At 39.0% G+C, this 13,810-nt stretch overlaps 1 protein-coding gene across 1 annotated transcript in view; it reads right to left on the bottom strand.

The window, feature by feature from the left end:
* LOC105034039 (protein NRT1/ PTR FAMILY 2.7) overlaps positions 1-11,868 on the bottom strand; it is a 49,126-nt gene extending 37,258 nt beyond the window's left edge. Inside the window, exons 1-3 of the mRNA XM_029261491.2 lie at positions 11,619-11,868; positions 11,340-11,557; positions 10,623-11,170 (exon numbers count right to left, since the gene is read on the bottom strand). Of these exons, the coding sequence (XP_029117324.2) occupies positions 10,623-11,170; positions 11,340-11,557; positions 11,619-11,721 (869 nt within the window). The 5' untranslated portion in view covers positions 11,722-11,868. The remainder of the gene's footprint in view (positions 1-10,622; positions 11,171-11,339; positions 11,558-11,618) is intronic.
* Positions 11,869-13,810: the final 1,942 nt, after the last annotated feature.

Below are 13,810 nucleotides of genomic sequence, written 5' to 3'. Positions count from 1 at the left end.
CCTGAAGCCTTCCATCACTGAATTAGAAGTTCAGTTAGTCCAGTACCAAAGCACAGTGAGTTGCTTGCAAGTCACTGAGGTGATCTCAGGTCTAAGAGATACTTATATCTATATCCCATCAGAGTCATTCTCGACAGCAGAATGCTCTGGAGTTGGTCACGTTCAATGATGATGTATCCTTACATCTCACCTATATGTCATACCAGTGTCTCCACACTCCTTGGTTAAGAAGACAACCAACCCATATAGCCTACAGCGACCTATGCTTGATAGAAGCTGTCGTCCTTATTAACAGCCTATCATTTGGTCGTGAACAGTTTTAAAGACTAATCGATAAATTCTCTCTTTATCGAATCTAAATAGTCCTAAGGACTTCATCATGACAATGGAGTTCATTGGAAGATGAAAGCTTATGATGAAAATTCCAAATATATTTTATTTATTAACAAATCAATTACCATACAAGATTGCTCAATCATCAACAGGCTGACGATTGATTTTTGGAACACATTTTCCAACACTAAGAGCCAGGATGCTGTACCACAACCCAGCTCTCACTAAGCAACATTTTGTAGAGAGCTATATTAGTGGCTTGAAGGAGGAATTAATTCCTTTCATTGACCTATCCCATTCAACCACTTTAGAAGAAGTTTATGAACAAGCTAAACTCCATGAATAGCCTTTATCAGTTATGTGGAGAAAGAATAGAATGCTATCCAAAACAACTTCAACACAGATAGCAATCCACCATGTAATAAAACCACCTGTTCAAGGAGATAACACTAAGCCCCAAACTCCCAAGAACCCAATTCTACAGCAAGGAACTAGAAAATAGCAATGGGAGCAAAGGAAGGCAGCAGGATTGTGTTACAGATGTGGAGAAAAATATCATTATGGTCATCAATATTCATAAAAATCATTACATTCTCTTACTGCTATAGTAGAGGCAGATGAAGTAATTGATAAGAGCATATTACAAGAAGAAACAGAAGAGGAATTATTGAAAGAAGATGGCGAGGTGAATGAATTAGAAACCACAATTTATGCCTTGGTGGGATAAAATCAGCATGATACTATTAAAATACAAGGAGAAGTGGGAAACAAGACAGTGATTATCTTAATTGATATTGGAAGTGCTTTCATTGACTTCGAAGTGGCCAAGAAGGTGAAGGCAACACTTATCTAGCAACCCCACTGGTAGTAACTGTGGCAAATGGACACAAGATTCTAAGCAAATTAAAATGTGCAAACTTTTAATGGACCATGCAAGGGGAACCTTATCAAACAGACCTAAGGGTGATTAGGTTGGATGGATCCAATATTATATTGGGTATTGATTGGTTGAGAACCTATGGGAAGGTGACATTTGATTATAATGTTAATTCTATGACCTTCACTAAGGAGGGGAAGCAAATGACTTTCTAGAGAATAGTAGAAGGATCAAAATTGAAATCTACTAAAGCTAAGCTCAAATCAATCACAGCTATACAGTGGTACAAGATAGGATTAAAAAGAAATTGCTGTATCATTGGGCACATGGAGAACTCTGTAACAGAAGGAAAAATAGAAGAGGAAGTACCTATTCTAATGAAAGAATTATTGAAACAATATTTAGACTTATTTTTGGAATCTAAAGGACTACTACCCAGCAAACCACAAGACCACAAGATATCCATTATCTGGTACTAGCCCTATTAACATTAGATCCTACAGATATACTTTTGAACAAAAGGATGAGATAGAGAGGCAGATACAAGAGATGCTTAAATCATCACTCATCTAGCCCAATATCAATCCCTATGCTTCTCCAGTTCTCCTAGTCAGGAAGAAGGATAATAGTTGGAGGTTCTGTGTAGACTACAGATGACTGAACAAGGCTACAGTAAAGAATAAGTACCCCATTCCCCTAATTGATGATTTTTTGGATGAATTAGAAGGGTCTCAGTATTACTCCAAGATAGACTTGAGATCTGGTTACCATCAAGTAAGGATGAATTCAGAAGATGTGCATAAAATTGCCTTTAGGACTCATATGAGGCATTATGAGTTTTTGGTTATGCCTTTTGGGCTAACCAATGCACTTGCAACCTTTCAAGCCATCATGAATGAAGTTTTTTCTCTCCATCTTAGAAAATTTGTATTAGTCTTTTTTAATGATATTCTTATATACAAAAGAATCTTGGAAAAGCATGTGCACCATCTCAAGGAGGTGCTGAACTTATTACAGAAGAACCACTTATATGCTAAAAGGCCCAAATATTTTTTTGGACAGCAGTAGGTGGAGTTTTTGGGCCACATCATTTCAAGAGAAGGTGTGGCTACTGATCCAGACAAAGTGGCAGCCATGAAAAGATGGCCTATTTTTATTATCCTCAAAAAATTGAGGGGATTCTTGTGGCTCACAGGATACTACAGAAGGTTTATTAAAGGCTTTGGAGCCATAAGCAAGCCCCTCATAAAATTACTCAAGAAGGATAATTTTCATCGGAATGAGGAGGCTTAAGAGGCATTTGAGAAATTGAAGGAGATAATGTCAACAGCCCCAGTCTTAGCCATGCCCAATTATACTTTACCCTTCACATTAGAGATGGATGCAAATGGGTATGGAATTGGAGCAGTGCTCACTCAACAAGGAAGACCGATAGCCTACCTTAACAAAGGACTGAGTGAGAGATATATGGGACTGTCAGCATATGAAAAGAAATTTTTAGCCATACTGTTAGCAGTATCTAAATGAAAATATTACCTCAGCCCTAAGCCTTTCATTATTAAGACTGACCACCAGAGCTTAAAGTACTTACTAGAGCAAAAAATCATCATAGTCATTCAACAGAAAGGGGTGCTGAAACTCATAGGACTGGATTATACAATACAATATAAAAAGGAGAAAAAAAATCTGATAGCAGATGCCTTATCAAGATGGGGTATGACTGAAGGAAGTGTGCAAGCAATAACAGTGGTGGTACCCACTTAGAGCAGTGAATCACAGACAGTTATGAAGGAAATTCACAAGCTGATTAGTAGGTCATAGCAGAGGTACTTATCACACCTAACTCACAACCTGACTATTCTTATAAGTAGGAAATACTCAAATTCAAAGGTAGAATTTATGTGGGAAGTACAGGAGAACTAAGATAGAAGATATTAAAAATAATGCATGCATCATTCTTGAAAGGGCATTTTGGAATGATCCACACCTACAAAAAGATTAAGCAGCTGTTCTATTGGCTAGGGATGAAACGAGAGGTAGAGAAGAAAGTAAAACAATGTGAGGTATGTATCAAGAACAAAATCGATGGGACCCCTTATGCTGGTTTGCTACAACCACTATAAATCCCAACTCAAGTCTGGCAAGAGATCAGTATGGATTTTATAGAGGCTCTGTCCAAGTCTGAAGGGAAGGACACCATACTGGTAGTAGTAGACAGACTCACCAAGTATGCATATTTTATTCTCCTGAAACATCCTTACCCAACCTATGAGGTAGCAAGAGCCTTCCTAGACTCTATGTACAAACTACATGGGATGCCTCAAGGTATAGTATCAGACTGGGACAAGGTGTTTATCAGTCAAGTGTGGCAAGATCTATTCAAGTTGATGGGAGTCAAGCTTCAATTAAGTACTGCATACCACCCACAGACTGATGGATAAATCAAAAGGATAAATAGATGCCTGGAGACCTACTTACATTGTTTATATTTTCAGAACCTCCACAAATGGCACAAATAGCTGTCCCTAACTGAGTGGTGGTACAACACCAACCATCACTTCTCCTTAAGGGTGACACCATATCAAGCTCTATACGATCATCCTCCACCTCTATATCTAGTGGTTAACCTGGGAGTGGATGTGCACATCACAGTAGAAGACTGAAACAGAAAAAGAGATAAAATGATCCAAGCACTAAGGGCCAGACTCAGAGAAGCTCAAAATCATATGAAGCAAAATACAGATAAGAGAAGGGTGGACAAGAAATACAAAGAAGGAGAGATAGTATACCTCAAGCTCCAACCATGTAGACAGAGCACAGTAGTAGTTCGCAAAAATCTCAAGCTCACCTCACGATATTATGGTCCTTTCAAGATATTGGAAAGGATTGGCCCGGTGGCTTACAGACTGTGACTCTTTGAAGGCTTCAAGATACATCCGGTGTTTCATATATCATTGCTCGAGTGGGGGATTCAAAATCCACATCAAACATCGCCCACCATGCCTCTCACAAGAGAAGATAGCCAGCTACTTGCCCAACCAGAGAAGATACTGGACTGCAGGATGGTACATCGAGGGAATAAGGCAGGCACATAGGTGTTAGTCAAATAGAGCAACCTCAGTGAGAAGGAAGCCACCTAAGAGGACTACAGAGCCCTCATGAGCCAGTTTCCCAATTTTGATCCTTGAGGACAAGGATCTTCTGGAGTAAGGGGGGATGTAGCACTTGAGGCAATAAATAAAAAAAAAAAGAGAACTTTAGGAGAAGAAGAGGTGAAAAACATAAAAACAAAGAGAAAAAGGGCTTATCTGCTAAACCCGCGTCGGAGGAGGGGAAGGAGAGGTGAAACAGAGAACTTTCGAGCACCGGCCAGCAGCGGTAGAGCTCAACCTTAAGCGGCGGTTAGAATTTATACAGGGGAATAGAGGAGGAGAGACGGATGGAAGGATCTAGAGACCTCCAGAGAGGATCAAAAACCCTTAAATACTTAGACCGGTGTCGGACTAGTGTGCAGTGAAGAGCCGAATCGATGGCTTAGGCCAAGCGGTAGCGGCCCAGACCCGGAGTCATTAAGCCAGCCCATTAATTCTTTTGTAAATTCCATCAAAATACAGATATAAATAGGATGTAACAGATGGAAAACAAGGTAAAGAAGTGATAACAGATTTTCCTCCTCAAATTTTCTCCTCCCTTCCTTCCCCCAATCTTAGATCCCCTTCTGCTTATCTTCCACTTCTTTCCTCTTCCCAGCTCAAATACTCCCCTCTAATCTCCAAATTTCCTTTCTATTACCTTTCCAAACCTGAGAATTCTCTTTATCAGATCACCTTCTAGCGGAATTCTCTCCATTGGAGCATAGGGATTTCCACTATTGGAGATCCGAGACGTTACAAATTTTTATTAGTAGTCTAATTTATTTTGCTAGCCACGTTCATATTTAAATTTTCAATTTTAGTTTTTAATAGATCCATGTTACTGTTTCTGATTATCATATTGGTCACTTAGTTTTTTTCTGTCTTTTGTATTTTGAAGTATATCTTTCATTTTCCTCCATCATATTGTATTTTTATATTTTCATAATTTATTTTTAATTTTTTTAATTTTAATTTTATTTTAATTTCTCTTTTTTTATCATTTACTTTAATTTGCAAGTCAAATCATTGAGGGAAAAATGTGGAGAAAAGAAAAAGATAAAGCTAACCAGGTTTATCTATTTTTTAGGTGCTAATTGATTAAGTTTATCATAGTATTTTGAGGTCATAAGCTTTAACTTGGCTATTTTAATTGCTAATCATATCCTAACCTTCATATAACCAACATTCAAAAAAACCTAAAATACAAAAATAGAATAAAGAACATATTGTTTTATTTTGATTACTAGCTAGCGTTTCTCAAACGTGTAATGCATTGGCATTTTTTGATGGGATAGAAATTAAAGGATCACTGTCCTCGAAGCAATCATTAATTATCACTTCTTTGTTTTGTGTCATGCTGAAGAGATAAGTTACCTAAAGTCTAAAGATGGGCAGACCACGAGGACGGTTGGAGTTGGTGGGGGGCTAATTGATGTCGTGGAGAGGGTTTTGCAGCACCGTGGCATTATCAAAAGAGTTTTAAAATATTTCGTTGGCAGACAAGCAGCTGCTATCGAAGTTTTAAATCTCAATATATCAATCACTGACCCAAGTATAGTCAAATGTGATAAAATTCATATGCAATATTAATTTTAATGAGACCATCATATTTTTGTAGAAGAAATATCACATAGAGAGTGGCCGTTGGGTTAAATTAACTAATTAAGGAAGAGGAAAAACCTTTTGTAATAGAAATATTTTAGTTATGAATGGAAGAAACGGATGAATATGATAAGTGCATGCATTTACTTGGATTATTTAAGCAAATTTCGTATATATCATGGAATGGGAATCGAAATAAAGGTCTTGGTTATGGTGGCCAACATGTGGAATTGGAATGAAGGATGCGCCACTAGCATATGTTCTAATAAGATAAGTAAGATCGGAAAGAAATGTTTCCAGTTGGAAGGGATAAGAAGAAAATGATGAGTTTGTCCAGAAAAAGCTTCATCCTTATCTCAGATATATAATTCGAGGAGTTTTGCTATGATGCTCCAAAGATATTTTAATTTTATTATTATTTATCTATTTTTAAACATCAGATTAAATATGAATCACTCAGATTTCAACTAGTTGAAGTATCCATGTGCATGACTGATGCAATAAATATTTTAAAAATTAAAATTATTTTACACAATAATTAAATTAAATTTTTTTTTTCAAAAAATCTTCATCGAGCCATTGATGGGACGAAGGAGCCATGGGCTAGGGCAACCTTGGGCACGTGCGGGGCGGGCGGCCATAGAAGCCATTGACGTCAGAGGTAGGGAGCCTTGGGTGTGTGTGGGGTGGGAGGCCGCACAAGCCGCCAATGTCGAGGGGTGGGGAAACTGTGGGTGCGTAGGGTGAGGGCGTGCGTAGAAGCCACAGGTGTCGAAGAGGGGGCCTAGGGGGGAGGGCGGAGGGGGGCTATAGAAGCCACCAACGCCCAAGGGGGGGGTGTATGGTGGGGGAAATCGCTGGCACATAGGCCAGAGGGGGAGGGGTGCGTAGAAGCCACTGGCATTGGGGCGCAGGCCAGAGGGGTTTGGTGGGGGGGGCAAAAGCCACTGGTGTTGGGGCGAGGGCCGGGGGGGAGGCGGGTGCAGAAGCCACGAGCGCTCAGGGAGGGGGGGTGGGGGCATGACGGCATGAGGAAGAAGAAAAAAAAAATATATTATTTTTCAAAAAAATAAAATATATAAAAATAAAAATGTGAAAGATTTAAAATATTTTTTAGAAAAAAATTGATTATCGGTCCACATATAGACATCTATTTAATGATTAAATCCTCTTGACTTTTTATTTAACTTTTCGATCCACAGTTTCAAATATTTAACTCTAGGTCCCTCTCTTTGACATTTTTGCCCTTTTCAAAATTACAATGGAAAAAAATAGGGAGCCAACACCAATGCCCCTCCGTCCAAAAACATCATCGGTAGTTGTCGGTGCCTCTAATCGACGGCCTGACGTATCTTCCGATTAGAAGACACCAGTTTGTTGGCGATGAAGAGAGGGGAACTGTCAACAAATCGAGATCCGATGGTTTTTTTTTTGTTTGAAAACAAAGGGATTAGGGCTGGCATTCGGCACCACCACCCGTCAGGGTAGCCGCCTCATGCCCGGATGGTGCCGCTGGCTGGAAAAAAATAGAGAGCCAACACCAATGCCCCTCTGTCCAAAAACATCATCGGTAGTTGTCGGTGCCTCCAATCGACGGCCTGACGTATCTTCCGATCAGAAGATACCAGTTTGTTGGCGATGAAGAGAGGGGAACCGTCAACAAATCGAGATTCGATGGTTTTTTTTTTGTTTGAAAACAAAGGGATTAGGGCTGGCATTCGGCACCACCACCCGTCAGGGTAGCCGCCTCATGCCCGGATGGTGCTGCTGGCTGGATGGTGCTGCTGGCTAGATGGCACATGCAGTAACAGCATGGGTGGAGGCGGCCACGGTGGCGAGAACCATCGCCCTCCTATTTTTTTGCTTCTTTAGATCCTGAGATCTGGACGCAAATCACCTGCCCTTCACCAACGACTAATTTTGGTTGCCGTCAGAACTCCCTCTTCCATGCTGGTAATCGATCGATCATATGGACGGAAGAAGAGAACAGGGGACGGCCTTCATCCCTCTTCTTCTTAATTTTTTTTAATTTATTTGGAATCTAGATTGGAACCACTGGTCCCTCCCTGTCGATTTAATTTTTTAATTATTTGGGATCTTCTTCTTAATTTTTAAAATTTTAAATTAATTATATATGATGTTAATTAAACTGTGTGTAGGGTTAATTTAACTGTATACCATATCTAGTTAACTACGTAACTATGTACTATATTAATTTAATTATATACAATATTAATTTAATTATATATAGAGTTTATTTAATTGTGTATCATATTAAATTAACCATATATCATATTAATTTAACTATATATAGTTTTAATTTAACTATGTGCATAATTTATTTAACTGTATATAGTATTAAATTAACTATATACGATGTCAATTTAACTGCATGCAGAGTTAATTTAATAGTGCACCATATTTATTTAACTGCATACTATATTAAATTAACTATGTACTATATTAATTTAACTATATATAGAGTTCATTTAACTGTATAGACTATATTAATTTAACTGTATCTAGTATTAATTTAACTGTATGCAAAATTTATTTAATTATGTATAGTATTAAATTAACTATGTGCAGGATTAATTTAACTGTGTATCATATTTAGTTAACTATATACTATATTAAATTAATTGTATACCATATTAATTTAACTATGTATAGTATTAATTTAACTATATACAGAGTTTATTTAACTGTGTATCATATTAAATTAACTATATACTATATTAATTTAACTATATGCAGTATTAGTTTAACTATGTGTAGAGTTCATTTAACTATATATCATATTTAGTTAACTACATACCATATTAAATTAATTATGTACCATATTAATTTAACTGTATACAATATTAATTTAACTATATACAGAATTTATTTAACTATGTGCAGTATTAAATTAACTATATACGATGTCAATTTAACTATGTACAGATTTAATTTAACTATATATTATGTTTAGTTAACTGTGTACTATGTTAAATAAACTATGTACTATATTAATTTAACTATGTGTAATATTAATTTAACTATATGTAGAGTTCATTTAACTATATACCATATTAAATTAACTGTATACTATGTTAATTTAACCGTACGTAGTATTAATTTAACTATGTACAGAGTTTACTTAACTGTGTATCATGTTTACTTAACTACGTATCATGTTAAATTAACTGTATACCATATTAATTTAATTATCTACAGTATTAATTTAATTGTGTGTAGAATTGATTTAACTATGTGCAGTGTTAAATAAATTATATCCAAAATTTAGCTAACTATGTATTCTATTAAATTAACTATATATGATATTCATTTAACTGTGTGCAGTATTAATTTAACTATGTGCAGAGTTTATTAACTGTGTACTATATTAGTTTAACTGTATGCAGAATTCATTTAACTGCGTAACATATTAATGGAACTATGTGCAGAGTTCATTTTTTTTTGTTGGGCTAAAATCAAATTTTGTATTTAATAGGGGCTAAACTACAAATTCTCATAAAAACTTCATTTAGCAAATCGGATTCAGATTTCGGGTTTAAATCCAAATCCCAAAACCCGTTAAGGGGTTTCTCTTCCTTCCTCACGATTAGGCGACCGAGAATAGGGGGCCAACACTGGTGCCCCTTCTGCTCAAAACCTCGCTAGCGGTCGCCGGTGCCTCCAATTGGCGGCTCGACTTATCTTCTGGTGAGAAGACACCAATTTGCTGGCAATCAAGAGAGGGGAACCATCGGCAAATCGAGATCCGATGGTTTCTTTTTCCTTTTTTTTTGTTTGAAAATGAAGGGGTTAGGGCCGATGTTCGGCACCACTGCCTATTAGGGTAGCCGCGGCATACCTGGATGGCACCGCCGGTCGGATGGCCACATGCCGTAACGGCATGGGTGGAGGAGGAGGCCATGGTAGTGGGAATCGTCGCCTTCCTACTTTTTTTTTGTTTCTTTGGATCCTTAGATCCGGACGCAAATCGCCGGCCCTTCATCGATGGTTGATTCCGGTCGTCGAAACTCCCTCTTCCACACCGGCAACTGATCGATCACATGAATGGAAGAAGAGAAGAGGGGACTGCCTCTGTCCCTTTTCTTCTTAATTTTTTTTGAAATTTATTTGAGAGCTAGATCGGATCCACCGACCCCTTATCGCCAGCTCGTGCTGGTGTTCATCGAAGCACGAGGTTGGGGGTCTGGAAGCAGTGCACGGCAAGAGAGAGTGGCCTCTGCTATGGCCAACACCTCGTGGAGAAGAATGAAAAAGAGGAACAAATGAAAAAGAAAAAAAAGATGAAGGCAACAGGTAAGTTGGATATTTTTTAAAGTCAAATCGCATCAAAACTAATGGGTTATGCTAAATAGGGATTAAGACTTACAGTTTTAGCCGATAAAAATTTTTTGTTATAGTTGGATCGATCGATAATTAAATATTTATATTTTTTATAATAAAATATTATAAGGGAGTTCGGTAGCAAAAATCATGACCTGAGATGAAGGTAGTGCTCGATGACAACCCCTATCCGATCATTGGAACTTACCATTGAGTGCCATATGTTATTTATTTTTAATATGCTACTAAAAGTAACTAACAGCTTAAATGTTGTTTAATAGCTTTTATGAATTTATGATCTCATTCAGTGCTAATGATATGTTTGACTGCGCTACCTGAAACTTTGAGATGGCACGTTGGACGATGAAGAAGGCGGCTTCCCCGCCTCACCAGGCCCATAGCAGTAACCCAAGTTGTTCGGTGGCACTGCAATCCTCCTCTTCCTAATGGAGGCGACGACAACACGAGCGAGGTCTGTGAACGGGCTCCCTTGGGCTGAGGGCTTGTGGTAAAATCTAACTCCAAGGAGGAGAACGATCACACTGATGGCACTGGTAGCGGCGCACAGGCCGAAGCCTAAAGCCCAGCTAACGCTGTCCTGGACGTAGACGATAGCGGTGCCGCCGAGGACTGCTCCGGCGTAGAGGCCGATGAAGTACCAGTTGAAGAAGATATCTCGATCTCGGGGCTTGTCGAACTGGTCGGCGCCCATGGTGATGGTGTTGAACCGCGTCCCCCCGGTCCCCACGGCCAACAGGCCCAGTGAGATATAGAGGAGTGCAAGCTGCCCTGCTGATGGTGTTTCGCAGATGCTGGAGCCCACCGGGCATGGAGATGGCCTTAGAGTTGGAAGGGCGGCCGTTAATGTGAGGAGTATCAAAGACTGCATAACATGGAGTTCTTAGCCGATTAATTGTGCGATGATAAAAAAAAATATATAGATATCAATTTGTAAGATTTGGTGTCATATAATTGAATGGTAATTCCTCTAAGTTTTTGGAATTGAATTATTGGTTGATAACAATAATCGATGAATGGATTAGAGTGGCTACGAGCAAGGCCGTGACGGCAGAGAAGGCAACGACGGGGAAGGAACCAAAATAGGCATCGGAGATGATGGCGCCGGCCACGGGGCTGAGACTGGTACAACCATTAACGATGTTGTAGATCTGCGCGGAGTCGATGCTCTTCACGTTGTACTCTTTTATCAAGTACACTATAATATTGGTCAACCCTCCGCTTACAGCAAGCGACACGGCCAACACGCTCACTGCGAGAATACATCCCTCTAGAGTTAGAAAGAAGAGAGAGAGAGAGAGAGAGAGAGAGACCTGTGATGAAGGGGAATGTGATCCATCCACCCTTCTTGGGAGGAGTTAGGGCTTGAGATTCTTCCACGTCAAGCTGTCGTTCTTCAGATACATTGGTTTCCATTCTCTCTCTCTCTCTCTCTCTCCTTCACCCGCACGGAGACAACCGCCCTCCTCACTCATGTCTCTCTAGCAGGGGAGCACTTGGTGTGAGAAATTATTGATGTGAGCCCTACTCATGTTCATTTAGAAGGGTTTCTTTTTTATCTATTTTTAATAACAATTATGAGGGCATAGGAACATTGGACAAGACCTCATACAAATTGGATTATGGTCTCTCACTTATATAACTGTTTACTGCTGTTTCTTGTGGGAGTTTGGTGGCCTTCAATGATTGGTAGGTTGCTGTTAATTAGTGTTTCTTTTCTTTTCTTTTTCCTGAGAAATAAGAAGGCAACAGCCACCCAGTCTTATTGAAAGTAAAGAGATTACATGTGCTATATATTTACAGATGGAATAGTAGGGCATTAATGGGACAACGGTAATCAAAAGTTTCAGCACAAAGGCAAAACCCACAAGAGAAGAGCCGACAGCCTGCCGAGTCTTCAGATCCCTACCTAATAAAGGGAACAGTTTTCAACAGTTGCCCAGCCAGCGTTTGGAATGTTATCATTGCATAGCAGCATCTTTGTGGGGAACTGATGAACCAATGTCTCCAGGCATTTCTAAAAGTTGATCATGGCTGTCTAGCATCTTCATTGGGCACAAGTGATTTCAATGATCAAAGGAATGCAAGACCTTTTAAAGAAGAAAGTAGACAGAACCGATTTTCCCAAGGAATTTCCTTTCATTCCTCACTTTTCAGACCTCTCAATAAATTGCTGCAATCAACGATTCCCTGCCTTTCTGGATGTTGGTTGGAAATTTTTAAACATCCAACTGGTCCATAAATCATGCACATTTGATGGCCAACTTCTCTAATTTAGTTGGATCATTTTAATTGCATTCAAAATACTATGAGTGAAGAGAAGAGATGGTAACTATTATAAGCTCGATCCACATAGTAAACAAATATGACTGCTATTGTTGATAAAGCTGTAGAATGAATCCATTGTTTAAATGTCATTTTAATTGTAACAGCTGTTTCACAAAGTTGTTGAAAAAATACATCTATTTAGCTTGGAAAGAGAGAGCGGTCCACTACAAGATTGTCAGCATGCTTCCTTGGGTCCTCTATCAGCCGCCCCACATATGGTGTTATCACATTTATTGCATTCTTTCCTCCTTAATTTTCTAAATTAGGTTTGTTTATTTAGCATCCTTATCATGCGCCCACCAATAAGTGTGAGCCAACAAAATGATTTTCTCTTTCTTTGGGGGCGCTCTGATTAATCTATTAATAGCAAATCTTTAGTTTATCCCTTGAATTATCTTTGATGCCGATATTACATTGGATAATGGTATCCATTAGTTGCCAACAGTTACATAGTCATAGTAAAAGCATATAGTATGGATCTTTTTTTTTAAAAAAAATTAAGATAAGCTTCCAAGATGGAGTATCCCCAATCCTTGAGGGTCTAACTCCAGATAGAGATCCTCGAAGAATTTTCAATGGTTGTTATTAGTGTCAACTAGAGAACTCTACCTACAGTTAGCCTTTTTTTTTTTTTTTAATAACAGCTGTTTTACAAAGTTTTAATAGATGCATCTATTTATCTTTGAAAAAGAGAGTGGTCCTGTTATAGCCCAAACCAAGGCCCAATTTAAAAGACCCAAGCCCAAAAAAAAAAAAAAAAAAGGAAGAACAGGGGAATCGGGAAGAACACTCTCGATAGGAGTCTTCTTCTCCGATTAAACCCCGAAGATCGGGAGTCCTAGGACCACCAGGAGTCCTAGGGCTCTCTATAAAAAGGCTCTCCCCTTCCTTAGAAGCCAACCACCGATCCTTTTCCCCTCTCTTCCTCCTTGATTTCTCCGATTGGAGCCGCGGATACTTGTTTCGTGCTCGCCGTGATTGCTCGCCGGGGGTCACCGGAGGTCGAAGTAAGCTTTCCTCCTCTTTCTCTCTTCTTTCTCCTTCTTCCCGTGCCTCTGTGCACGACTGCCGGCGATGGATGTCGTCGATTTTTGATCGGAGAAGGGACCCCTGTTTGATCTCTTTTTCCTTTTGATATTCTGGCACCGACGATCACAACCGACCGCCGCCTTGCCTC

The sequence above is a fragment of the Elaeis guineensis genome, chromosome 11 (assembly GCF_000442705.2).
Source record: "Elaeis guineensis isolate ETL-2024a chromosome 11, EG11, whole genome shotgun sequence".
In the NCBI taxonomy this organism is placed as follows: Eukaryota; Viridiplantae; Streptophyta; class Magnoliopsida; order Arecales; family Arecaceae; genus Elaeis; species Elaeis guineensis.
The sequence above is the reverse complement of the archived record's forward strand: the minus strand, read 5'-3'. Positions and strand labels throughout refer to the sequence as shown.